Source organism: Phyllostomus discolor, chromosome 1, assembly GCF_004126475.2.
Source record: "Phyllostomus discolor isolate MPI-MPIP mPhyDis1 chromosome 1, mPhyDis1.pri.v3, whole genome shotgun sequence".
NCBI classification, from domain to species: Eukaryota; Metazoa; Chordata; class Mammalia; order Chiroptera; family Phyllostomidae; genus Phyllostomus; species Phyllostomus discolor.
This window is the reverse complement of record NC_040903.2, coordinates 177421470-177446925: the sequence shown is the minus strand read 5'-3', so window position 1 is coordinate 177446925 and position 25456 is coordinate 177421470. Positions and strand designations below refer to the sequence as shown.

The 25456-nt window shown below is 50.1% G+C and overlaps 1 protein-coding gene across 2 annotated transcripts in view; it reads right to left on the bottom strand.

Annotated features, from left to right (window-relative positions):
• The window catches only part of CORO2B (coronin 2B), a 122367-nt gene that overhangs the window by 36760 nt on the left and 60151 nt on the right, over window positions 1-25456 (bottom strand). For both annotated transcript variants that reach the window (XM_028507693.2, XM_028507694.2), the window contains exon 2: window positions 22703-22903. In XM_028507693.2, the coding sequence (XP_028363494.1) occupies window positions 22703-22903 (201 nt within the window). The remainder of the gene's footprint in view (window positions 1-22702; window positions 22904-25456) is intronic.

The window sequence follows — 25456 nt, the reverse complement described above, 5'->3', positions numbered from 1 at the left end:
TTTACACACATGTTTACAAACAACTTATGTGAGTCCTACCACTCCCCTGGGGGAGATGTTATTTCCCTAATTTCATAGATGAGGGAACTGAGTCTCAAAAGACTTACCGGTACTTGACTCGCTCAAGGTCATGTAGCAAAAAAAAAAAGCAGCAGGGCTGAAACTAGAACCTAGGACTTCACATGCTCCCAAGTTTCTGATTCTTTCCAGATACCGGGGCATCCTTCCTGTGTCTGGAAGGTGCCGTTCTTGCTCTCAGCAGCTGACACTTTTCCGGGGAAGATTTGCTGGAGGATGGGACAGATCCGCGGGCCCACGTGGAGGCTGACCTGACTGAGGAGGGGAATGAATACAAGCTTGTGTCCCCTCAGTCACTGTGAAACCCTCACAAAGGGCTGCCAGCCAGGCAGAAGGCGGATGCTGAAAGGGGCACTCCAGAGCACGAGGAAGGGGGTACAAACACTCCAATTCATGCTGGATTAGCAGCATTTTCGCCATCATGGCTGCCCTCTTCAGATTACCTTCCGCTCTATTTCCCAATTAAAGGATGGCTCACGGATCTAAGAACAATGCTGTACTTCCAGCCCATGGTCTGACCGGCACAGAGGGGAGGGGAGAAGTTTCCTCCTTCTCTCTTGACCCTAAGATTTTGCTGACTTATAAAAGAATCTCTGACTCCCCAGTTGACTCATATCTGAAGTTCCACCATTAGGGATTTATTCCTTTGGTGCTATACCTTGATGTTCTTAACATATAGATACCACTGGGAAGGGCATAGTGATGGAAGATGTTGGTCACTCTGGATGAAGTTTGGGATCTATACAGAGGCAGATCTGAAGGAAAGGAACATGAAGACACTGGTGGAGAATGTGGAGAGGGGTAGAAAGAAAGAAAGAAAGAAAGGCGCATGGGGTCAATGCACACTTTAACCTCAGACTTTGCCTGATAAGGTCATTGGGCATCACTGAACTTGGTGTTTCTCATGCTGTGTCCCACAGAGGAGCCCTTACCTGTGAGCTTGCTGGTGGTCAGAGCCCCTACTCCTCACCCCGCCATCAGTGGGAGGCCCAGACAGGGGAGGGCACTTGCTCTAGGTCACCCTGTGACTAAGTAGGTGAAGGCTATGTGCAGGGCCACACCCAGGTTTGCAGACACTTGGGTCAGCGTCCAGTCCCAACCTCGTCAGGTCTAGTGGCACTGTGGCTCACTGGCTTCACTGCCACGTTGCAGACACGGGTGCGGCATGCCGCTGATCTCACCTGCCTTCCTGCCACATCTGTGTGGGGAATACTCCCACGGCCTTTCCTGAAGCCCTCTAGCAGGGAGCTCTCAGACCCCAAAAGGTTGCTTCCTGTCTGGAAATCCTTTCCTGGCTAGAGGACAACATTGTGGCCAAGCAGAGGAAGCCGCACTACTGAGATTCCACCAGCAGAGGGCGGTGGTTGCACTGCTCTCAGCAGCATTCAGAAGCGTAGACTGTGTGGGAAGAAACTTGGCCCACCAGCTCTTCCAAGACTGGGGTTCTGAGACATACCCTGCCTTGCCTCAAATGCTCCCAGTGCTCAGTTGACTAGAAAATTCTTCTTTATATTGAAATGCAAGTCCACCTCCTTGTAATTCTTGCCCTAATTGCCTAGCCCTGTTTCTGGGGCCACACAGAAAAGTCAACCACTTTTTGCTTTGCCAGCTCTTGGGAATTGGAGTCCCTTTCCTAGTTGGCCACCCATAGTGCTGTGTGACTTCGGGCAAGACGCTTTCCTTCTCTGGGTCTTTATTTCTTACCTATAAGAAATGGACCCTGATAAATTATTTCTAAGCCTCCTTCCAGTTTTGACACCCCGAACAATGTCTCTTTCACGGTTACCACTGAAGGTTAGAAGAGGGGACATTCAACCTCCCACTCCTGGCGTGGGTTTCGGGCACTCGCAGTGTCTCTCAGGCACTGCTTTCCCACCCTCCAAGTCACAGCCTGTTTTTAGCCCCTTTTCCTTGGGGGTTGGGTTGTCCTGGCTGCTACACACTCCCACCCACCTCCACCTGAGCTCATCCTCAGCCCAGACCACCCCTGACACTTCCCATTAAGTGCACGTGACCCAACTGCCATGAGGGTCTATTATAGGTCACATGCACACACAAACACACACAACCTCACATTACCAAGTTGTCTGACCGTCCCTGTCTACTATCTCTGGGGGGGTAATCACTGTTACTTCCGGTGTACATCTTCCCCAAGCTGCACTCAGTGAACAAGTGGAGTAGTTTTTCCTTCCATCCCTGTTCACTGCCTCTGTGGGCCCCCAACACACTCTCCAGTGCTTCCGGAAAATGTTGGGCAGAGTCAGAATTCTGAGAGCTGCCGCATAGCCCCCCATTGCCCCTCAGAGCACCACCTCTTCCTGAAGAGCTCTGTGCCTCTGGGACGTGGTGGGAGGCAGCCTTCAAGGCGGCCCCCAAATCTCCACCTCCTGGAATACACGCCCTGTGTGGTCCCCTCCACATTGTACCGGGCTCGGTCTGTGATGCTAGCAGAATGTGGCAAGACTGTACGAGCTCCTGGTCTCTGCCTTGAGCCCTTCTCCTCTCGGATCACCACTCCGGGGAAGCCGGCTTCTGTGAGAGAGGACACAGCCTACGGAGAGGCCCAGGTGTGAGCAGCTAAGGCCCCAAGTCCCCCCAGTAGAGCCTCTAGATGACAGCAGGCCCAGCTCAGCTGTAACTGTAACCTCAGGAGAGATCCGGAACCAGAACGACTCAGCTACATTTTGGGCTAATTTGTTATGCAAAAGGAGAAGACAAATACAGATATAATGTCCATGTGCTGTGAGGCCAGCAGACAGACATTATCATCTCAGATTTTGATACAGTAAATAGAGGCAGAGAGCAGGAAAGCCACGTGGGTGGGTCTTTCACCTACAGATGGCTCCACAGCCAATGAGGAGTGACCTGACGTGTGAACGCCCTTGGGTCCCCAGTGTGGGCCCCAACCCCTGACGTTTTACAGGCTCCCTCCTCACTTTTAAAAAATGTAGTAAGAAAGAAAAAAGGTAGGAAAATTGGGAAATATGGATGAGGAATGACTGATTTTATTTCTTGGTGGCTATCGGCTCCACTTTATGCCCAGCTAGATAGAGTTCTGTTCTGGTTTACTCCTGTGCGGAGCATTTCTGACACTGCCGTGTTCACGGCGGCATCGGACCTCACGGCGCGGCTCTGTCACCACGTGTGACGCGGTCGCCCGCCCTCGGGCCTGTGTGTGATTTTTAGTTGCCAAGACTTTAAAAAGGCTGCAGTAAACAGAGCTGAATCTTTGCACACACATGTGAATGTTTTAAAGGATAAATTCCCATCGGTGAAAATTTGGGGTTAACAGGTCTGCACTTTAAAATATGCTTTTTTAATGCCCTTCAAAAAGGTTGTACTAATTTGTATTCCTGCCAGCAACTCAAGAGAATGACCACTTCCCTATGCCCCTGACAGTACAGGGTATTAGAATATCTTTAAATTGCTTATATTTAGATGAAAAATAAGATTTCATTGTTTTCATTTGCAAGTCCTGGATGCCTAGTAAGGCTGATTATGTCTTCACTGCTTATTGGACATTTGCATTTCCTTGCTTGTGAATTCCCTCATTATACTCATATGAGGTACTCAATTTTTTTCTAATGGAATGTTTACCTATTTCTTGATTGATAAGAGCTCCATATATTAGAGATATTAACTTCATATTCATTCCTCATCACATTTACTGTCCTTTTTCACTTTTGATCCCTCTACAAAACCTGATGATTCTAAATATCTCTACTTGACTTCTTGGTCCCTACTCAGTTCCCTACTTAGTTGGTGACCATAAACAACCTTTTGTTAGAGGAGTTTCTTTGTGGAGCCCCCATGCCATCTTTGGAATGATCTCACCAGTCAGGTCAGGCTGACTGCTGGACCTCAAAGGCATGAAATCATAGGAAGCTCAGAGGTGGCCTCCCTCACTGCTCTCCGATAGAACGGGGCCATGCAGCGATACACCACAAGGCAGGGGCAGCTACAGGAATGGTTCCTCTTGTCGGCGCTCCTGGTCCTGGGCCCCTAGGTATTTGCGCAAAGCAGTGCGTTTCTTTCAGAGATCACATCCCACACACTGGGCCAGGAAATATACCACGCTCTTTACACTCACGTCCACTTCGCCCTGGCCAGAGAAAGGCCCTGGATGGTTCCCATCAGGGAGTCTGCCCATCTGCAGGTGGCAAAGATGCCCACGTAGATTTCAAACACCCAGATGCAAATAAGCCATGGTCCACCTGTGAACAAGGGGCCCTGCTTCTCAAGGTCAAGTTCTATCTCAGGCTTTCTAAGGAATGTATTATTATGTGTATTTCTTTGCTTAGCTCAAGCGGGAAATCCTCCAATGGCTTCCCACTGCATGAGGTGAAATTCTAAACTCTTTAGTGTGATCTCCAGGATGCTGGGTCATCCAGCCCCTTCCTATCTCTCCAGCTGAATCTCCCGCTGCTCCCTTGCTCAACCACGATGCCCCGCCTACACTGATTTTTTTTTTTTTTTTTGCCTTGGACCTTAGCACAGGCTGTTCACTCTTCACATGACTGGCTCCTTTCCATTCAGGTTTTCAGGGAGGTCTTTTATGACAGTCTTATCTAATATATTCTTCCTAAGTCCCTATCACATTGCTGAGTTGTTTTTTCCCCCCACATCTCTTACTGTCTGATACAATAATCATAATAACTGGTTTGTTTACTTGTTTATTGTCTCCTCGACTGGCCCACATAGCTCCTAAGAACAGGAGTCTTGCCTATACCCCTTATCTATATTGTCTGCATGATCCAGAAAGTTCTCTGATCTTCTGTAGCTCCCCTTGCTGCTCTCCCTCCCCCACACTCACCCCTCAAGCTGTGCCTGCAAATTGCCACGCCTGGGTACTGGAGGGGCAGATGCCCCAGGCCATTTCGTGGACTGAGGCTCGCTAAGCACCAGGTCCTGCTAGCCTCTAGGCCAGCATCATGCCACTTTCTTTTGGTTCCATCACTTTCAAGCTGTGTGGCTTTGGGTATGTTACCTGGCTTTCCTGTGCCTCGGTTTCCTTATTCGTAAAATGGGTCAACCCCTGTTTCATGGGGTTGCTGTGAGCATTCAGTAAGACAAGGAACGGTCTCTGGCCCATTTCTGTGCTCAACACGTGTGACAGACTGTTTTCATAACAGCCCTGCCAGGTAGGATTTATCACCTCCCATTTATAAGTAAGAAAGCCAAGGATTTAGGTTCTAGTAGGTCAGCTAGGAAGTATTTGAGTCAGGATTTTGAGCCCTGAACCATGACTTCACGGTCGCACATTCTAGTCCTGTTTTCCAGGGGGAGCAAACTGGCGTGAAGTCTCCCCCCTTTCCAGCAACTCCCTCACCCCACCCACAGAACTAGTTTTTTCTGCGTTCATGCAGCATGAGGCAAGGCCCATGTTACCCTCTCTTCAGTGCACTCTCCCATCTCACAGATGGGGCAAACTGAGGCTGAGAATCCCAGAGCAAACCTAGTTCACTGGACATCCTGCTAGACACCCAAGTGGGTGGCTTCTCCAAGTGGGAAAACGGCTGCGAGCCGCTGGCTGGGATCCACCAGAAGCCTCTGTCTTGTCCATAGGCCTCCCCTATCACACCCCTCACTCAAGGCCAAAGTGCCATAGTCTGGAAGACTTGGGGCTTTGGCCAACACCTGTTACTACCCTGAACCTCAAACTGTTATCCTATCTGAAAAGATCTTGGTCCAGGATGGTGGAAACATCCTGGTGGAACCCTGGATGTTGGGAACAGGATGAGTGAGCATCGTTCCCCAGCCTCAAGAAGCCCAGCGGGTAATAGCAGGAACAGGTGTGAAAACAGACTGAGCCCTCCACCCTCCATTCATGCATATTAGCAGAACCTGGTGGCAGACCAGAGTACGAAGCATGGTGGCTCTGGAGGGCTTCTCCAAGCTGGTGGCTTGGAGCTCTGCAGGAATGATAGGCAGGAATTGTCCACGTGGATGATGACGAAGCAGGGCATGGAGGTGGGGAGGACCAGGACAGGCTCGGGATTGGGGTGGAGGGCAGTGTGGGTCCTGAAGGAGGGGTAGGAGATTCACTGGAGCCAGGGTAGAGATGGACTTAATCCAGAAAGGGAGGGGAGGGTCCCAGGAGAGTGAGGGAAGATCCGGGAGAGAAGAGGCTGGGAGAGGAAACTCAGTGCTCATTTGCCAAGGACCTTGCTGCCACAGGTACAGACTGGAACTTCCATTGCGAATGTTGGTACCACCCAGAGGAGCTGAGAGCCACGGCCCATCCACCCAAGATCATGCAGCTGGTTTCTGGCAGTGCCAAGATTTGAACTGGAATTTACCTCATAATAAAACAGTGTACTTCCTTTTGTATCTGTTTTTTTTTTTTTTAACTCAAGGTGTGATTACAATAGCATAAATGAAAAAAAAATTACCCTTGTCCACCATAGGGTTGAAAGAGACACAAAGTTACCTTGGCCCCTTCCTTACTGGTCCCCAACCCCCAGCCCCACACCCCGCAGTGCTCACTGCTCCAGCTGTCCAGGAAGAGCTCATTCAGGGGAGGAGGGAAGCACCTTCTCAGGCCACTTCCTTTTCTTCGTCTGGGGCCATGCCAAAAGGGGTCAGCTGCACAGGAGCAGGAGACAGAGAAAGAGAGAAAGGAAACTCCCACCAGTTGCCAGGAAAGACTCTCTCCTGGAAATACTATTCTCCTCTCTGGGTCCTATTGAAGCTTGGAACAGTGGGGGTGGGGGAGGCTGTCATCCTTTGCCTCCTTTCACCTGGGCATCACCCTGCCCACGTCCTAAAGTGGACATCTGAGCACCATCTGATGACTTAGCATGTTGTGGTCAGATGCTGTGCCAGCCACACAGAATGTCCCCAGGAATTCTCTGTCTGAGCCACTTCCCCACCTCAGACAAATGGGGCAGCAGCAGTGGTGAGTGCGGTCTGCTGTTAGGGCAGAATCTAGGGGGTGTTCACTGCCAAACTGTTTAAACTTTGAGGTATGTTTGAAAAGCTTTATAATAAAATATTGGGGAAAAGCTATCTTTATCAATGCAAAATATTTAATGGGTAAACATTTGATGTATTGCCATCAAAGTTAGGAATAAGACACTACTATTATTTAACACTTTCCTGGAGGAACTATCCAATGCAATTGGAAAAGAAAAAGATACTAGAGGTATAAAAATTACAGAGAGGTAAAATTATTACTTCTTGCAAATAGTAAAGAAAGTATCCTGAGAAAACCTAAGAGAAAACACTGAAAAGATGATTACAGTATATATAATTAGTGAATTTAGTAAACATGGCATCATAATAAATGAACATACAGAAACCAGTGGCTTTCAAATATACAATCACCAAATAGAAGATTCAATGGAAAACAGGCCCTGTTTATATTTATATATTATGTATATAATACCAACAAAAATGCTAACTATTTGTAACAAGAAATGTGTAAGATTTATGTGCAGAAAAAATTCAACACACTGCAATAGGCACAAGGGACTAGAACAAGTAATCAAAGTCCTTAGATAGTTCAACTCAATGTCACAAATTTACTGTCTACTCCCTTTAATTTGCTCTGTGAATTTAACACAACCCCAATGAAAATAAGAGGTATTATGTATCTATATAAGCAGATTCTAAAATTAAATATTAAAATAAACAAGCCAGAAGAGACAGTTGACTTCTGAGAAAAGAGCATGATGAGTGATGAGTAACCTTATTGATATTTTTGGGGTTTATTGTCTCATTTTTTAGTATTAATATTAAAGCATATTATAAAGCCCCAGTAACACAGCACTGTGGTACTGATATATTAATAGAGATTTGCAATGGACAGCCCATAAATAAACCCAAATACATGCAGAAATGTAGTATGTCCCAGAGACTTCACCTTAAATCAGTGCAGGAAGGACGGATGACTCACTTGGTGGTATTAAGACAACATGATGGAAAAAAATTAAGTTGAATCTATACCTCATACTTTTTAAATCAAGATAAATTTCAAAGGTATCAAAGATGTAAACAGAAAAACAAAATTATAAAAGTACTGGAAGGCCTGTCAGAAAACAAGTTTATAACCACAGAGAAGGGAAGGCTATGCAAACCAAGGCCCCAGATCCAGAAGCCGTGAAAGAAAAGGCTGGTAAGTTAGAAGTCTTGACATTTAAAAGGAGAAAACTGCACTGCAGAACAAAAACAAAAACGAACAACAATCTTTGAAAGGTATATTTGCAACTCATTTCCCAAACCCAGGGCTAATTTCTGCTAATATACAAGAACTTATTAAATCACTAAGAAAAGAAGCAATGACCCTATAAAAATGAAGGATATGAACAGACAATTCACACAGAAAGGAAATGAAAATACATTTTAAACACATAAAGATATTTCAACCTCATTTTAAATAAAAATTCTACTTGAACCTACTCTGAGAAAGCTTCCCACATACCCTTTTAGCAAAAATTTAAATAGTATGGTAACACTCCATTTTCCACAGGGTCAGGAAACAGGCCCATTTATACTTTTCTGGTGAGAATGCAAATTGTGACAACCTCAATGGAAAACAATTTTGTCAATGTCTATCAAAATTTCAAAGGCATATACTATCCCCTACCTTTTTTGAAATTAATAAGGTATGTTTACCTCCAACGAAATACAGAGATCTTAGTTGTCCAGTTCTCCACATTTTCACGCTGTGCACACTCCTATGACCATCACCACGGTTGTGACACAGAACATTTCTGTCCCTCTAAAAGTGCCCTTGTGACAACACAAAACGCAGCCATCATCCTGACTCCAGTCATCACAGGTCGGATTTGCCTGCTCCTGTACAATACTTTGAGTAAGCGTAATCATACAGTAGGTGCTGTTTTGTGTCTGGCTTCTGTCCAACAGGTTTTAAAGACTCATCACGCTGCTGTGGGTATGTACAGTTATTCTTTTTTACTGCTGTATACTATTCCATTTTATGAATCTACCACAATTTGTTCTGCTGATGGATGTTTACATTGTTCCTAGTTACTGGCTATTATGAATAAAGCTGCCATGAGCATTCTTACACAAGCCTTTTTTGTGGATACGTGTACCCATTTTTTTTATAAACCTATGTGTGGAATTGCTTGGTCTGAGGGTAGACATTTATATAACTTTATTAGACATCTCAGAACAGTTTTCCAAAGTAACTGTAACATTTTACACCCCATCAGCAAAGTATGAAAATTTCAGTTGCTCCTCATCCTCACCAACACTTAATATTGTCCGTCTTTCTAATTTTGGCCATTCTGGTGGGTGTTTAGTAGTAACTCATGGTTTTTTTTAAGACTTTATTTATTTATTTTTAGAGAGGGAAGGGAGGGAGAAAGAGAGAGAGAGAGAAACATCAATGTGTGGTTGCTGGGGGCCGTGGCCTGCAACCCAGGCATGTAGCCTGTCTGGGAATCGAACCTGCGACACTTTGGTTCGCAGTCCGCACTCAATCCACTGAGCTACGCCAGCCAGGGCATAACTCATGGTTTTAATTTGCATTTTCCTAGTGAGTAACGACCACAACACAGCGATAAACAACTCACACAAAAGGGAAGTGCAAACAGGCCATAAACATACAAAGAGATTTTCAGCCTCAGTCTTAACAAAGTGCTAAATGAAGCTACTTTGATGAAGTGGCACCTCTTCACCAGCTTCTTGGCCACTTGGATGTTCACTTTTATGCAGTGTCCATTTAAGTTTTGTCTTAAGTTTTTTTTGTCCATTTTAAAACTCAGTCATACATTATAGACACCAGTCCTTTTTCAGACATATGCCTTGCAAACACTGCTCTCATATCTATGGTTTGCCTTTTCTCTTTCTTAATGGTATATTTTGATGAGCAATTTTTTTATTGTGATAAAGTCCAATTCATCAGTAGTTTTTGTAACTACTGTTTGCTGTGTCCTGTGAGACAATCTTTGCCCACCGCAACGTCAGGAAGAAGTTCTCCTCTGTGTGTGTGATTGTGTGAGGTGTTCCCTAGGACACAGCATGTACCTCTTGAGCCACCAACGCAACGTCTAGGAATTTATTCTACCGATCTGTGCAACCAGGGGTGTCCTTAATTATTCTGTGCAGCACTCTTTGTGACAGCGAAACCACGGACACAACCTAGTAGCCGTCACTAGGCTCTATCTGTGGCTCCACAAAAGATGGTACATCCAAACGGTGGAATATGTGTAATGTAAAAATGGGTGAGGAGGCCTGGTCGGTGTGGCTTGTGTGGTTGGGTGTCATCCTACGAACTGAAAGGTCACCAGTTCGATTCCTGGTCAGGGCACATGCCTGGGGTGCGGGTCCCCAGTCGGGGTGCATATGAGAGGCAACCAACTGATGTTTCTCTCTCACATTGATGTTTCTCTCCCTTTTTCTCCCTCTCTCCCCCCTCTCTAGAATCAATAAAAAATTTTTTTAATGTTTAAAAATGGATGAGGAAACTTTCTATATTTAATGTGGAAAGATCTCCAAGATGTATAATTACATGGGAAAAGGCAAGACACAGAGAGAACAATGTAAGTAGTGTGCTGTTTTTGTGTATAGAAGGATATATATATATAATATATATAATATATAATATATATATATATATAAATAATGTCAAGAACGACACCTGAGAGACTGCTGACACTGGCTGTCTCCTGGAGGGGAGGAGCCGAGTACCTGGAAGTGAGGTGTGACAGACTGTCAACTGCGTGTTCTTTGACTGCTTTGGAAGTTTAAACCACCTGAAGTTTTACTATCTCAGATGAACACTTATTTATAAATAGATGTTACTCTACACGGGTAAGATTTTCTGTAGGGGGATACTGGTGAGTGAGGGCAGTCAGAAGTGTGGACGAGGCACAGCGGCCACACACTCGGTGAGCCTGGGGCCGCAAGAGCCCCTCACAGACCTTTGCCCAGGCTCTCATCACGACCTCAATGTCAATTCCAGGGGCTTTCAGGGGCTTTCATCGTCCCCGGAGGTAAGCCCTCTTGGATGGCCTGTCGCACTGAGCCTGCAGGAAACTCCCTGCCATTGTGTTGGGGACACTTCACCTACCCTGTCATTTAAACTCCATTCTGATCCCAAGGGGCAGTCTTAGGAATGCTGTCTATTGGACAGAGGAGGAAAGTAAAGCTCAGAGAGGTTAAGTGACTTGCCCAAAGTCACAATGGCTTACCTGGCCCCAGGGCTGTGTATCCTCCCCTCTCCAGAACACCATGAAAATCAGGGTGAGAAGAGGGAGGCTGGAAAGAGTTAAGCACCCGAGAGTAAGCAAGCAGGCACTTCCACGGCTTTCTCTGGGGCAGCCCCTCCCCCTTGCACCCAGGTTGCTGTCTGGCCTTGGGCCCCATCAGCACCCCCTACCCACCCCCAGCCGGCCAACTGCAGGAAGGAGGCACAGATGGCAGGCGAGGGTGAGGCCCCCAGCCAGGCTCACCCAGCTGTCGAGTTGGAGAGCACGGAGCATCTCCTCCTCCCACTGCTTTGAACAGTTGGGAGCCAGCCAGCCTGGCCCCAGCTGTTACCTCTCCCTGGTCCAGGGCTCCTGCAGACCCACGCTTCTGAGGCCTTGGCCATTGGGGAGCAGAGGAAAGACACAAACTCCTGGCACAGCAGAGCTGAACAGGATGTCAGAGGACACTGGGTCCAACATCACCTCTTACAGATGGGGAAACTGAGCCCAGGAAGGCCAAGGGACCTGCCCAAGATCACAAAGAACCAAGCAGAAAAGTCAGGCTTCCTCACTGCCAGCAAAGCTCAGGATGTGGGGGCTCCCCACAGGGTGAGGGGTGCTCAGGCAGGGGCAGTGCCCCCGCCAAGCCTCAGCCAGGGCAGCTCTGCTTGCCTTGACTTCACACAATGATTTCTCTTCTGCCCTTACGTGCAGAGGTCCGCCTTTAACCTGGGCCTAGCAGACCTGTGAGCCGGGTTACCAGAAAAACTGCATTTATATTTTTACTAGCCCCTAACTAAAATTTAATATTTCTTTTGCTTATAAATGTAGGCCACAAACCCCAACAGGATTAGCTGGACCTATAGCTTTCCCACGCACAGACAGCACAGAGGCGTCCAGGTCGCATCACCCCGTTGCCGCTGTCTTGAGGGCTGTGTGCACTCGCCGCCGCTCAGGAAGTGCAGCGCTTACTAGGTTCTCGGCTCGATCGTGTTATTTCATATATTAATATAAAAGCACACACTCCTCTAGGTTACAATTCTGGTATGCATTTTGATAACTATAGTTCAATATAATTGGTTTCCTTTCTTATCTTATTTATTTTATTTATGTGCTTAAAATTTTTACTCTGGGAAGAAGTCCATGGGCCTTTCCAGACAGCCAAAGGCATCTACGTACCACTCCCACAGTTAAAAGCCTATTTTTTTTTTACAAAATGTTCCAGTGTTAAAAACTGAAGTTTGAGAACTTTTACACGACATCTGTAACCTCACAAGACTGGTAAGAGTGAGGCTGAACTGCCTTCCCAGAAGTAATGGGGGTGGGGTGTGGGAGCAGGCAGGGGCGCTGGGGCCCTAGGTGAGGAGCCCACGGGCATGCCCTGGGCCAGGCACCTTCCCAGGCTCTAACACCTCACTGAACCCTTAGAGCCGTCTTGGGCTGGGACTGGCATTTCTCTCATCTTGCAGCCCAGGAAGCAGAGACACAAACAGGTGACCCGCCCTGAGCACGTGGCTGATAAATGATGGAGCTGGGATTTGAATCCAGGCCGACTGACCCCAGAGCCTTTGTGCCCTATCACTGGGCATCCTGCTTCCCTGTCTGCGTAGATGGAAGTCTCCTATGGAAGGTCCCTAAGGTGTTGATGCTGCCTGAGAGCTTTTCTGGGTGGGGGTGGGTGGGGGAAATAGTATTCAGAAGGGGTTGCTGCCCCAGTTGATTGTCTGGCACGCGGGGCACGAACTAGCTGTGCAAACTTGACCAAGTCCCTTGCCCTTTCTGGGCTTCAGTGCCTCCACCTGCAAAAGGGAGCATCATCCCTGCTTTCCCCCTCCAGTGTTCCCCTGAGGGACAACCCACTGAGAGGCTTAGGTACAGGTTGTTTAGCAACCAAAATCAAGGTTTTGGCTGAGTGGAATGGAAAAGGCGGGGGGGGGGGGGGGGGGGGGGGGGGCGGGGGGACGGGCTAGCACCATGCCTCGCTGATGCCTCGGAGCCCTCTCTTGTTCTGAGGATGTGAGTGCTGAGATCTACACCCCCACCTCCATTAAAGTGGCCTGGCCCTTTAAGAGCCTTGGGATGGGGGTGAGGTCAGGCATGGGAGGAGGGCCATCCTGAAAAGGAAACTGCCCTTAGGACTAAACCAGGCCTGGAGTTTCTCAGGCAAGGCAAACACATATTCATTGTTCTGGAAGCTGCCATGGGAAGGGTCAATTAGTAGGGGTCTTGGCCAAGGCCTCAGGGCCCCAGTGGCCCCTGGGGAGATGCTGTTTCAAGCCAGTCATCTTAGTTCCATTCACAGCGCCCCCACACACCCTGCACCACTTTGGCTCTCTGAAGTGCTGGGGGCCGTGGCCACAGGAGGAGGGAGCTTCCAAGACTGGAATGCCTCTGTTAGCAACATATTCCTTTGGGTCTCCTTAAATCTCACCCTAACCTTAACCAAATGCAAACTCCTTATAAAAGGAAGCCACCGTCATCACGGACGCCTTAGCAGGTCTGAGTTTTGTACTCTGAGAAGCGGCCGAGGGCAAGGATTCCCAGGAAAGGGCGCCGAGGGTGCCCAGGCGTGCTGTGCGGCCTTGCAGGAACACCTCTCTGTGGGGCCAGCATCCCTCGTGGGCGCCACTCGGGAAGGCATGACTGCTGGAGTCCCCCGGGCGTAGTGACTGTGTCAGCGTAGGACTGGAGCTGGGGCCCCGGGGACAGGGGTGTGAACTCTGGGCACCATGCGGCTTCAGGACAGCCCAACCAATGGGCCCATGCTTCGGATCTGAGCCAGGGAGATTCCAGAAAGTCCTTGCTCCCCATTTCCAGCACCCTCTTCCCTTCACTAACCAGGAGCTTGTCCTAGTAGGTACAATAACAGAAATAACAGCACTGCAGTTTTTATTGAGCACCTTCTGTGTCCCAAACACTGTGGTTAACCTTTGCATGCCTTACCTCACTCAACCCTGGCCGACAGGCAGACTCTGGATAAGCAGGCAGGCTGACCTCAGAGGTGCACACCGCACCCAAGGGAGCCTATCCCCCCTCCCCCTCCAAACTCTCCTTCCTCCAGGCACTCAGCCCAGTACAGCCCCACCAGTCCGGCTCCCCTGGAGACACTGACCACCATCCCGGCTTGCTTCTGAGCACAGATGACTGGGCTGTGGGTGCCTTCTCCTCTAGGCAGGGTGGGGCTCACTGCTAGGAGCTTGGGGCCGTACCAGACAATGGAGACTGCAGCAAGAGGGCCAAAAATAAGCCTCTGCAGGCTTCAGGCTGGGCAGCCCACAGGCTATTTCTGAGCCTGGGTGGATAAGAAAGGGGAGGGGATGGGGACAGCCACTGGCATCACTCAGCTCCTCCTGACTGAGCACACACTACGTGCCAGGCTGGGTGCTGAGTGCTTGACCCAGCGCCTTCTCTCCTCATCATGGCACCCTGAGAAACAAGTGCCACTGCTACTCCAGAAACAGAGAAAGGGAGGCGCTGAGAGGTTCCATGCTCAGGGGTTCAGAGGTAAGGGACAGAACTATGATTTCTAAACGTGTGGGAGTCTCTAGGCCTTTGAAGAAAATGGGGAGCAGATGAAGCCAGCTGCCAAATTGGTTTGTGTCCAGGCCAGTGTCCCTGGGTGGAGTTAGGGTTCACAGCCTGAGTTCACAGGGTCCTAGTGAACCAGCCCTACTACAGCCAGCTTCCCTGGCCTGCTAGGATCAAAGGAGTGAAGCTAAGGAGCAGCTAGGGGAGGCCCCGGCCTGAGGCAGAGGGGTGGATTCTTTGCTCTCGAAGCCTACCCACCAGCCAGGCTGCATCCCTGGTCCCCTCCCTGTGCCTCGGATCCAAAGGATGCCCCACCATGAAATAAAGCAAGGAAGCCACATTTCCACTTCTGCTGAAGGCCTTGCCTTCACTTTTCTCAAAAATAAGCAGTCATTTTTCCAAAAAAGGGAAAAACACAAAGCAAGGCTGTCAATCTCGGGCCTCAGACAAATGGAATAAAGTTGCGCCTTCTCCCCTTCTGAGCGCCCTCTCCCCCTTTCCCAAAGTCACTTACTGTACTTCGGGCTGTCACAGCCTTTGAGATGCAAATCACAGCAAGCAGAAGGCAGCTTGAAGAACAAAGAGCCATTGAGGAAAGATGGAAAAATGGATTTGGAAAAGGCTCTCTGAATTTCCCCAGGAGAGGGGGAGACATGCCGCAGAGGGGAGCAGTGATGAAGATTTGGGGCAATTTCATGGGACGGAGAAACCTGGGGAGCTCCGTGCTGCTGCGGGGAGTGACAGGGAGGGGGAGAAGTCTGGAATGGAAGCATAGGCTTCAGACGAACGAAAAGGTCTGATTCTATCACAGTGTTCAGCACTGAGCTGGGCACTTTCCGCTCCCCCCCACCCCCCTTTTTACATCAGGCCTCCAACACGCTGTGAGTCATGGAGCTAACTGGTTTGCCAGCTACTGGGTTCCATTCCAGAGTGAGAATGGCTGGGTGGGGCAATACTGTTCTAAGGGCTTCAAGGGAAGGGTGCAGCCCCCCTGCAGTCTGGGGAGCCCCTGCAGGGTACCCCAGTGTCCCTGGGGCCTGGAGGGGAGGGCACCCCGGGACCCACGAAGGGAAAACCCCAACTGGGGAGATGGGCCTCCGGGATGTGGCCTCAGGCCAGCACATGGCCTCCTTGCTGGATACCTACTGCGCTCAGGCTCTGTGCATGTTAGATGTGTTCCCCAGTCAAGGGGAGCTGTCTGTCCAGTCAAGGCGGCTACCGGGACTACACACAGGGACTTGGTCTTGTTCATGGCTGCACCTTGGGTCCTGGAACTGTGACCAGAACACAGTGGGTTCTCAGCATGCATTTGTTGGATGGATGGGTGGGTGGGAGGGTGGGTGAATGGATGGACTAACCACCTAAGAAAATTAAGAAGCATATAAAAAGTACTCTGACAATGACAGATGTGACCTGCCTCGGGATGGGTACTGGGGTGGGAAAAGCTTCATGAAGTTCATCGCATTTGAGCTGTGCCCTGAGAAATGAGAAGCCATTCTTGTATTCTGCACAGTAACTCCCAACACACTGGTGAGGACACATCTCACTAAAATGGTGTTAGAAAAACAAAATGTAAGAACTAGATTGAACTCTAGAGATCATGTGGTCTGACCCTGTCATTTTGCAAAAGGGAAAAGTAGGGCCCAGGGAGGTTAAGTGATTCACCTAAGGTCACACAGCAACTACATGGCAAGGCAGAGATTCAAGCAAGGTCTGTCTGCTTCTAGAGCTTGATTTCTTAGCCCTTGTCCTGTGCTACTCTCCTATTCCAGGGCTCTGCTCTTCTCGTGGAGATGCCCATGGATTTTTGCTACCATTTCTGGCCCAGCCCACCCCTACCACACATCCCTGCAGGGCCGTGGACACCGGGAGCTACTGCCCAGCCCTCGTTAGGCCTCCCACCCATGAACACCGGGCACGGGAGAATAAGCAAGAGGAGGCCACACGGCTTGGGTGTGGGAAGAGAATGCGGCACCCCAGCCCTGAGACTGAGGAGGAAATGTTCTGCCACCAGGTTGACACTGAGCAGGTGTGGGGATGGGGGAGGCCACAGGGCTCATACAAGGGGGTAGGAGTGATGCTCACCTGAGGACCAAGCCCAGCACCACAATCCCAGGATTGAATTATTTTCATAAAATACAGTGAAATCTCAACAGGAATGAACCGGGGACTCCAGTTTCTAAAGAATGCAATCGTGTCCCATCACTTTGAACTGCTGGCAGGAGCAGGTAAGAGGACTTGTTCAGTAGCTCCCTCCACGCGACACAGAGTTGGTTCCTTGAGCAAAGCACGGGCAGGACCCTCTCAGGGAACTCCTGTCTGTCTCACCCGGGGTGTCCCCAGGCCTCTGAGACCAGGCCTGCTGTTACTTGGGTCCTCAGGGCCTGGCATGGGCTGACTGCTCAGCCCATGAGCCCACGTCCCAGGACCAAAGGGATGATGCTCTCTTGTCTGCTCACCTCTCTCCACCTCTCCCTGCTGACTGAAATCACTGCTTCAGTCCTTCAGAGAGGAGGCTGCCCAGAGTCTAGGAAGTGCCCGCTCTGCTGGATTCCAGAAGTGGCACCTCCCACCGGTGTCAGCACATCAGAGGTGCTCACCCAGTACGGGCTGAGTTAACGTTCAAGGAAATCCTTGGAGACATGCAAAAGACGGTGTGATGACACCAGGCGCCTCTGCAGACACGCCTCCCCCGCTCTCTGCGAGGCGGGCAGGTGTGTGGCTGGGAGGGCCCAGGGCTGAAGTTCTGCCCTTTGTGTGCTGTGCAGTCCTGAAGGCATCGCTTGACTTCCCCAAACCTGTTTCTTCATCTATCAAACGGGAGAATAACTGTGCTTTCCCCATGTGACTTAAGGTGAGAGCCAGAGAGAGCAGATGTGTTAAGCCCCCAAGAGCCCCCTAGGTGACTCCGGAGTGCAGCTGGGGCTCAGAACCACTGGGGAGAACCCAGACTCTGGGTGTCCAAGCCAGGCTCCTTTCCTTTCTCCCGGGTGCCGGCTGGGGTGCTAGGTAGCTGGCTAAAGCTTAGGCCTGCAGGACTGTGCTTCCAGCTCTGGCCTTCTTGGGCCTGGGCCCTGGTGGACTGCGGCAGGAAAGAGGTGGTGCACCTGGGGAGGCCCAAGTGGTTAATCAGGCCTGGGCACGGTGCCTGGTCTCTGGAATATTCATAAGGCCCCTCCAGCTGTGCCAGGCAATCAGGGTGCTGATTGCTCCCCCATCTGCAGCTTAACATTCCACTCTAGAGAGGAGAGAGCTGGCGGCTGAATGTTAACTAGGGAAAAACAGGCCCTGGCCTTCACAACAGCCTGAACAAGAGCCCCCGGGATGACAAATTCACTCCTTTGAGATCTGCCAGCCAGCCAGAACGGAGCTGTTCACCAGCGTTGTGGGCTGTGGAAAGAGTCGTGGATTCGGAAACAAGACAGCTGGTTTCAGGTCCAGCTCTGTGCTGACCAACTGTGTGCCCGTCTCTGCAGCCTCTGTTTCCACAACTATAACCTGGGGGTGGTCCCATGTCCCCCACCCCAGGACTGATCACCACAGAGTGCTGTGCGAGGCTGAGTTGTCATTGTTTGGGGTTGCTGGGAACATGGCTCCTACCCTACAGAAGAGTTTTTACTCACAGACATTGAAATCTCAGGCCGACAGGCTTTGAGGGACATGGGACAAAGGGAGAGAAGCTTCCTGGAAGAGTGGGAGCCTTGCTCCCAAAGGCTCAGGATTTGGGGGTCCTGGGCCCATCCCAGTCTCATCTGGCCCAAACCTCTCGGAGAAGCGAGAAAGAAGTGAGGAGGGCACCGACGGCAGATGGAAAACAATTTGGAAAAGATGGACAATGACAATGTTCTGTGACCTTCTGCTTGCTCAGGACAACGGTCTGGAGCCACCGTGGGACAATGCAGAGGCAGGACAAAAGTGCGCCATGTGACTTCACAGCTCAAAATTAACACTCAAAGCAGTGAATAGGACTCATCAAGAAAAGGCCGGAATCTTTTCTGTGTGTGTTGAATAACACAGGAAACTGTGTTTTAGAGAGGTTTCTATCAAACTGAGGGGGGAAACCTTGAGTGAAAAATAATACAACCTTCCCAGAAAATTGACCAGCATGGAATAGCTCATCTCTGCTGAGATAATGAGGGGTTTCTGAATCCGCCACTATTGTTATTGTTGTTTACTGGCCGAACCTTCCCGCCCCCGCCAGCCAGGCGCTTGCCTGCAGACCCAGCTCTGACCACACGGGGCAGGAGACTGACAGACTTGGCCCAGGCAGCAGGGGCAGGGAGGAGCTGGCCCTGATCCCCAAGGTCTCTGGGGGCGCGACCCTGCTCCGGTAGGATCCGGAGTCTTGGCTCAAACTAATAAATGAACCACCTAGGAGCTGCCTCACCCTCCCAGCCACCCCTTCACTCCCACCCCACCCCCACCCCATGCCTTCACTATGGATTCAGTTTGCGTTTTCTCCAGCAAGCTCACAAGCATATATTACTGGGGAGAAAACGTTTGCACCGCCCATAAAGGAGCGCAGACCCGAGCCAGCTTGGGCTGTGCGGCCTTGGAAACTTCTGCGGCTCCCTTTTCACAGCAGCAAATTACCTTCATTAGACTTTTCCCCCCTAAAGTACAAAACATTAAATGTTTATGTAAAAATAATGAGAAAATATTGTTCAGGACAGTGCAGACAATGAAAGGGCACCCATGACCCCAGTCCTTGAGGATGACCCCTTGGAATATTAGGTACATATTCTCTGGGTCCTTCCCAGGCAGGTAGATGGATACATAGGTATTTTTAAGTGGGATGTTTTAAACATTTTGCCATTTTTCCCACTTAACAGTATGTTATAAACAGTTTTCCCTTATTAAGTATTCTCCTGCACCAGTGGTTCTCAAAGTATGGCCTGGTACCTCTGGGGGTCCCCAGGGCTGTTTCAGGGAGTCTGTTGGTTTAAAGCTATTTTCATAATCACACGGAGCCACTGTTCGCCTTTCCACTCCAATCTCTCGGGAGTGCACGGCGCGGAGTTTTCCGGAGGCTGCCCGCCGCGTGACGTCACAGCAGGCTGGCTGCGAAGCAGAGCGCGGATCCGCCCATCTCTTACACAGAGCGACAGCGGGGTGCCAGCACGTAAAACAATGCCATTCTTCTCGTTCGTTTTTTTGTTTTGGAAGGTAGAGTTGTTTTTTCATAAAAATGTTTGTTGGAGAACATGACGTAATTTTATTGTTATTTTAAGTAAATTAACATACATCTTTTTGAAATTCCTGTGTTTTATTTTAAACATGCTAACCATTGATAGACACAACCCATATAAGCAAAGGCTCTCCAGGGTCCACAATAATTTCTAAGAGGCAGGTGACTCTGAGGTTGACAGTTGAGGACTGCGCTACACCATTGCTTTTGATGACTGCACGGGGTCCCTTTGTGCCACTGTCCCCTAATTTGTCCACCCATTTCCTCACTGATGAGCCTGTGGGCTGTGTCCAGCTTTCACTGTTCGAGAAGCGCTGTGCACATCACCACGTACTCACGCAAGTGAATATTTCGTGAGCTGAGAGAAGACAACAGAACCCAGCTGGAGGCCGTGTGCACCCTCGCTCCCTGTCCATTATTACTCAAATTAAACAAAATGTACCGGAGAAGGCGAACAGATAAAGTTGAAAAGCTATGTGTACATAGACCAGACTCTATGTGTATGCACACAGAGACCTTACATGTTTCTGTATGGAGAAATATACTTTGTGTGGAGCACTCATTTTTCTGTTGTCCACGAAGTGCTTATAGAAGTTGATCGTATTCGAGAGCAGCGCTACTGAGAGCATGAAACTCTGGTACCATTACAGAAATCGACAGGAAAGGTGTAAAAGCTTTTATGCAATTTGAGAAATTTTGTTTTTGTTGGAAATAAAAAGATGATGTTTGTAAAAAACAATCAAGTACTAAAAAGTGCTGCACACATTCCTGGAGACTATCTCTGTGGGACGGGGTCCTGGAAGCGGAGTGGCCAGCCGGCGACACGCACCTCCACGTGCCAGTCAGCCGCTCCAGGCCGCCTCCACCGACCCCTCACCACGCAGCACACCCAGAGTGTGTCCGAGCGCCTGCCCTCTCACGACTTCCGCAATACCAAGGGTTACTGCTCTTTTAACTCTTTGCCTATTAGTGGGTTAACAGATATATTTTGCCTTCTGAGAATTGCTTACTCGTATCCTCAGCCCATTTTCTATTAGGTTCTTTCTCTTATTGATTCCTCCGGAACCCTTATATATTCTGACACGAATCTTTTGTCTGTTTAATTATTGTACTCAATTACGTGGTTTGCCTTTCATTTTGCTTACATGTCTCATTGTAGTGTAGATATTTTACCTTTTTGAAAAGAATTAATCTATTAATCATTTCCTTTATAGCTTGGGGATTCTTGTCTTACTGTAGAAAGCCTTTCCTTATTGCATGATTAAAAAATGCTCTCCATTTTCCTCCAATGTACTTGCAGCTTTTCCTTTTGTTTTCTTTTAATGTTTAACCCACCTGGAAATAACTTTTGTTGTGATGTGAGGCAGTGACCATTGACCTTTGCAAGCCAGCGAGTGCAGTATGGCAGGGGGCTGGCAACGGGCCTGAGCCTCGTAGGGACATTGCTGGGGACCTGCAGGCTGGAGCTGAGCTAGTCCGTGCGGTGGACAGGTATCTGAGCCCGTCTGGTTCTAGAGGGGAGGCAAACTACATTTCAGAATCCTTTGGAATGTGTTTGAGCCACTGAGGGCGTCTGCAAAGCTGAGGAGCAGAGCTGACGATTCTCCCAAGAAAGGAGCAAAACATCTTAAACATGTCGTGTGGTTCATAAGAAGTTTTCACGTCCATTATCCCACTCAATGCAGACATCTTGGGTGTAGGTGGAGGAGGACTTAGAATCCCCATTGTGTCATTACAGAAAACTAAAGTACACAGAGGTTCAGTGATACGCCCGAGGTCACACAGCCTGACCAGAACCCAGACCTCCTGCTGCTAAGGCCACCGCTCCGCAGACCTATCTGTGCCTCCGGCTCTGTCCTCAGTATCACCTCAGCTGCCCCCTTTGGTGGAAGGGAGGATCTGGCCCAAGTCCTTCCCAAATCTGTGCTCCCCCACTGTGGGCAGGAGAGACTGGAAAAAGCCATCCTCTACCACGGTGGATTTCGAGAACCAGGCCTTCCTCCTTCTGTACCTCCTCCTCCCCTGAGCAGTTTGGCAGGAGGTGGGAGTGGAGATGAGTCAGAAGAAGAGCTCAGCCATAAACAAGCAGGACTGACAGCGAGCGCTTTTCCTGAGGCGCGTGACCTCCCACAGGCCCCTGGGGACTGTGCCTGAATGGCAGAGCCTCAAAATGTCATGATCCAGGCTTTGCAGATCTGATTTGCTATATTCACGCAGGCAGCCGCAGAGGAGGAAAACCTTTAGGTAGAAGGTGGGGGATGAGGGAGAAGGTAAATGACTGCCAGTCTCTCAGGAGAGAGCTGGCAATGGTTTTCTTTTCTTCTCTTTTTTTTTAATGTGTGCCATTTTTGCACATGCCCAATATACATATGGCCGGGTCTTCCTCCCTTCCAGCTCCAAACCAAAAGAACATCCAGGACACGGAATAGCAGAGCTGGGCCTGGCCTTGGAGATCAGATGTTCCAGCCCCTCAGATTGATGAGAACCCTGGGCACCCTGAGGAAAGGGACTTGTCCAAGGGCATACCTTTGGGGAAGGCCTGGGAACAGGTCTCAGGTCTCCTGGACCACAGCCCACACCTGTTCTTGTGAGTCCCAGGAAAACCTTGGGAAGGCACCAACGCTGGACACAAGATGAGGAAGAAAAAGGCGGTGGTGGGGGTTCGGGAGGCAACCGCCCGAGAGTGACCAAGGAGGGCTTCTCTCAGCCCTGGGCTGCCGCCAGGGCTAGGGAGGCGGCGGGCACCTACCTGCTCCAGGGGGATGACTAGGAAGGACCCTCCTCCCGCGCTCTCAGTGACAATGGCCAGGAAGCGGGCGTTGACAGCACAAAAGTGGTTGTCGTGCACATTCTTGGTGATGGGGATCCCATCGAAGCAGTGCTCCCGGTTGGCCACCTTCCCATACACGTTCCGGAACTTGGAGCTTCGGTACTGCGGACGCCAGGACATCTGTGAGGGGCCAGAGTAGACAACGGTTAGGCTGGTCACCGCCTTTGGCTGGGCACCAGGGGAGGGAAGCTGCTCGCCAGAGAGGCAGGGGGTGAGCCAGCCCTGGCACTGCCCTCAGGACACAGGGAGGGGGAAGGCACTTCCAAGAGTTGCGTGCCGACCTGTGCGGAGGACTGTCTTCCAGTAAAGTCCCACAGGGGCGAAGACTGGCGCGGGGGTATTCACACGTTCCTGCTTTTGGTGTGCACATACATCCCACCTTCCAGAAAGGACATAGGGTCCTTTCACTTCCAAGGGTCATGCCATGTGATCGAGCAGACCATCCTCCCAGCAACCCGAATGGGCTGCTCCCACAAGCCAGAAACTGCTCAGTTCAGCACGGAGGGGCAGACAGACGAGGCTGGGCATTCACAGACAGAATGCGGCTGATGGCCAGGGGCGGGAGGAAGATGCCCCCTCCATATGCAAACCACCACCCCTCGCCATCCCCTCCTCTGATTCTCTCGGCCTTCTAACCCACAAGTGCACCCTCAGCAATTGTTTAGTCTGTGTGTCATCATCACTGTCCCCAGGTACAGAGAGGTGAGGGGACCCGTCCAAAGTTGCACAGCTAATGATTCGGACCATGAACACGTGCTCCGGGCTGAAATCTGAGAAGTGTTCCCACGCCAGGCTACCCTTAGGAGAAGGGCTTCCCAGTGTGTGGCCCACCAGTCACCTGCACCCAAATCATTCAGTTGGTGGGGGTGGGGGATTTCTGATCCTCCCACCACATCGTTTTTTGGAAATGCTGATTCCTAGGACCCAGTCAAGACCTCCTGAATTCAATATTTGGAGGATGGAGCCCAGAAACTAGCATTTTAATCAGCTCCAATCCCCCACAGTGAGACTGAAGTTTAAGAGTCTGTGTTCTAGAGAGTGCAGTGGTGCCTGTCCCCACCTCTCCCTGCCCACTATCCACGACACAGGCTCCGACCGACCGACCGACCGACCGACCGACCAGCTGGTTCCTCCTGCAGGCCACCCCCCGTGTGCACCAGAGGCTGGCTGAGGCCTGGATGGGCAGCCCACAATGGAGCCAGCTTCACTGCAGGATGGCGCCCCATGGGGAACACTACAAATGGATGCCATCACAGGTGGGGTCCTGACAGACACACATCCCGTGTGGTGAGCCATAAACAAGCACCAGCCCGGGGCCTCACATACAGCAGGAGCTCAATAAACGCTTTGCAGAATGAATATGCTTCTCACCTGACTTTGCCATTATCCATCACCTCCCCTTCCCATCAAATCTCCTGATGTGTCTTGAGTCTCCCACCCCATCTCAGGACAGAACAGGGCAGGCTCATTCTTCACATGAAGTTTCCAAGGGGAGGAAAATGGATGGAAACACAGCCATAGAATCAGGAAACCAACTCTGGGAACCTGACTGAAAACAAAGCTTTGCATTTGATTTCAATAAAGCCAGGAGCTCACCCACAAGTCTTTACTGGAGGAAGAATTTCAGAGCCATTGAGGAGAATCACAGGGAAGTCTCCTCACCTTCACTCCCCACCCCTTTTGCACTCCCCCCTCCCATCCCCCTCCGCCCCACAGGGCCAGTCTCCCCACTCTCCACTCTTCCCAACCCCCCAGCCTTTGCCCATACTGTAGCCCATCGCTGCCTGCCTTCTCCTCTCTCTGCAGAATTCTGCCCGAGACCATTCAGAAGGAAGTCCTGCTGTGACCAAGCCCACGGACAGCTGCCCGGTTGCCCACTCCCAGCAGTGCGACCTCAGGCAAGCCCCTTCCACTCCCTCAGCATCTGACTCCTCGTCAGGATTACATCAGCGCTTCCCAGGATGGGCCTCAGCTGGACACTTACAGTTCCTTCACACAGCGCAGAGATGAAGTTTATAATTATGGTCATTATCTGTTTATTTTAATTTGCATTAAAAAATATAACTGGCATGCCAAATCCATGATGTCACAGATATTATTGCTAATAAGGCTAAGTTAAAAAATAATGAATCAATTCAAAGAAAAAATTTTACGAAAATTATAGTGTGGGTGGTACACAGACCTAGCAAAAATTCAACCTGATATCAAAGTGTTGGAAATTGCTCTGCCTTTTCCAGGTAGAACATGCTAGATTCCAGAGTTTCTGCGGGAGGGAAAGAAGGTGGTGAGCGTGCTCACTCCAACCTCCCATTCCTGGCTGGTGCAGTTCTGGCCTGGATTGCCTTCGCCCCTCTCCTCTGCCTAGCACAGCATTAGCCTGCCCGGCTCACCCTGACTCCACAGCCCACAGCGACCCCCTGGAGCTCTTGGACAACCAGCACCTCTCCCTCAGCTCCCAGCCTAGACCTGTCCCAGGCTCTCTTGTCCTGAGGGTCCGGTCTCAGCTTGGAGATGGCTGGCAGTGACCCTGCAGCTTCTCAGCAGGGCTGAAGACTGCTTTTCTGGGGGCCCAGGTGGGTCGTGGATACTATGGGGAAGTCTGCTGGGCACCCGGCCCCATGACGGGCTGCACGGAGGGAACCCAGCCTGGTGAGGAGACAGGCAGGTACAGTT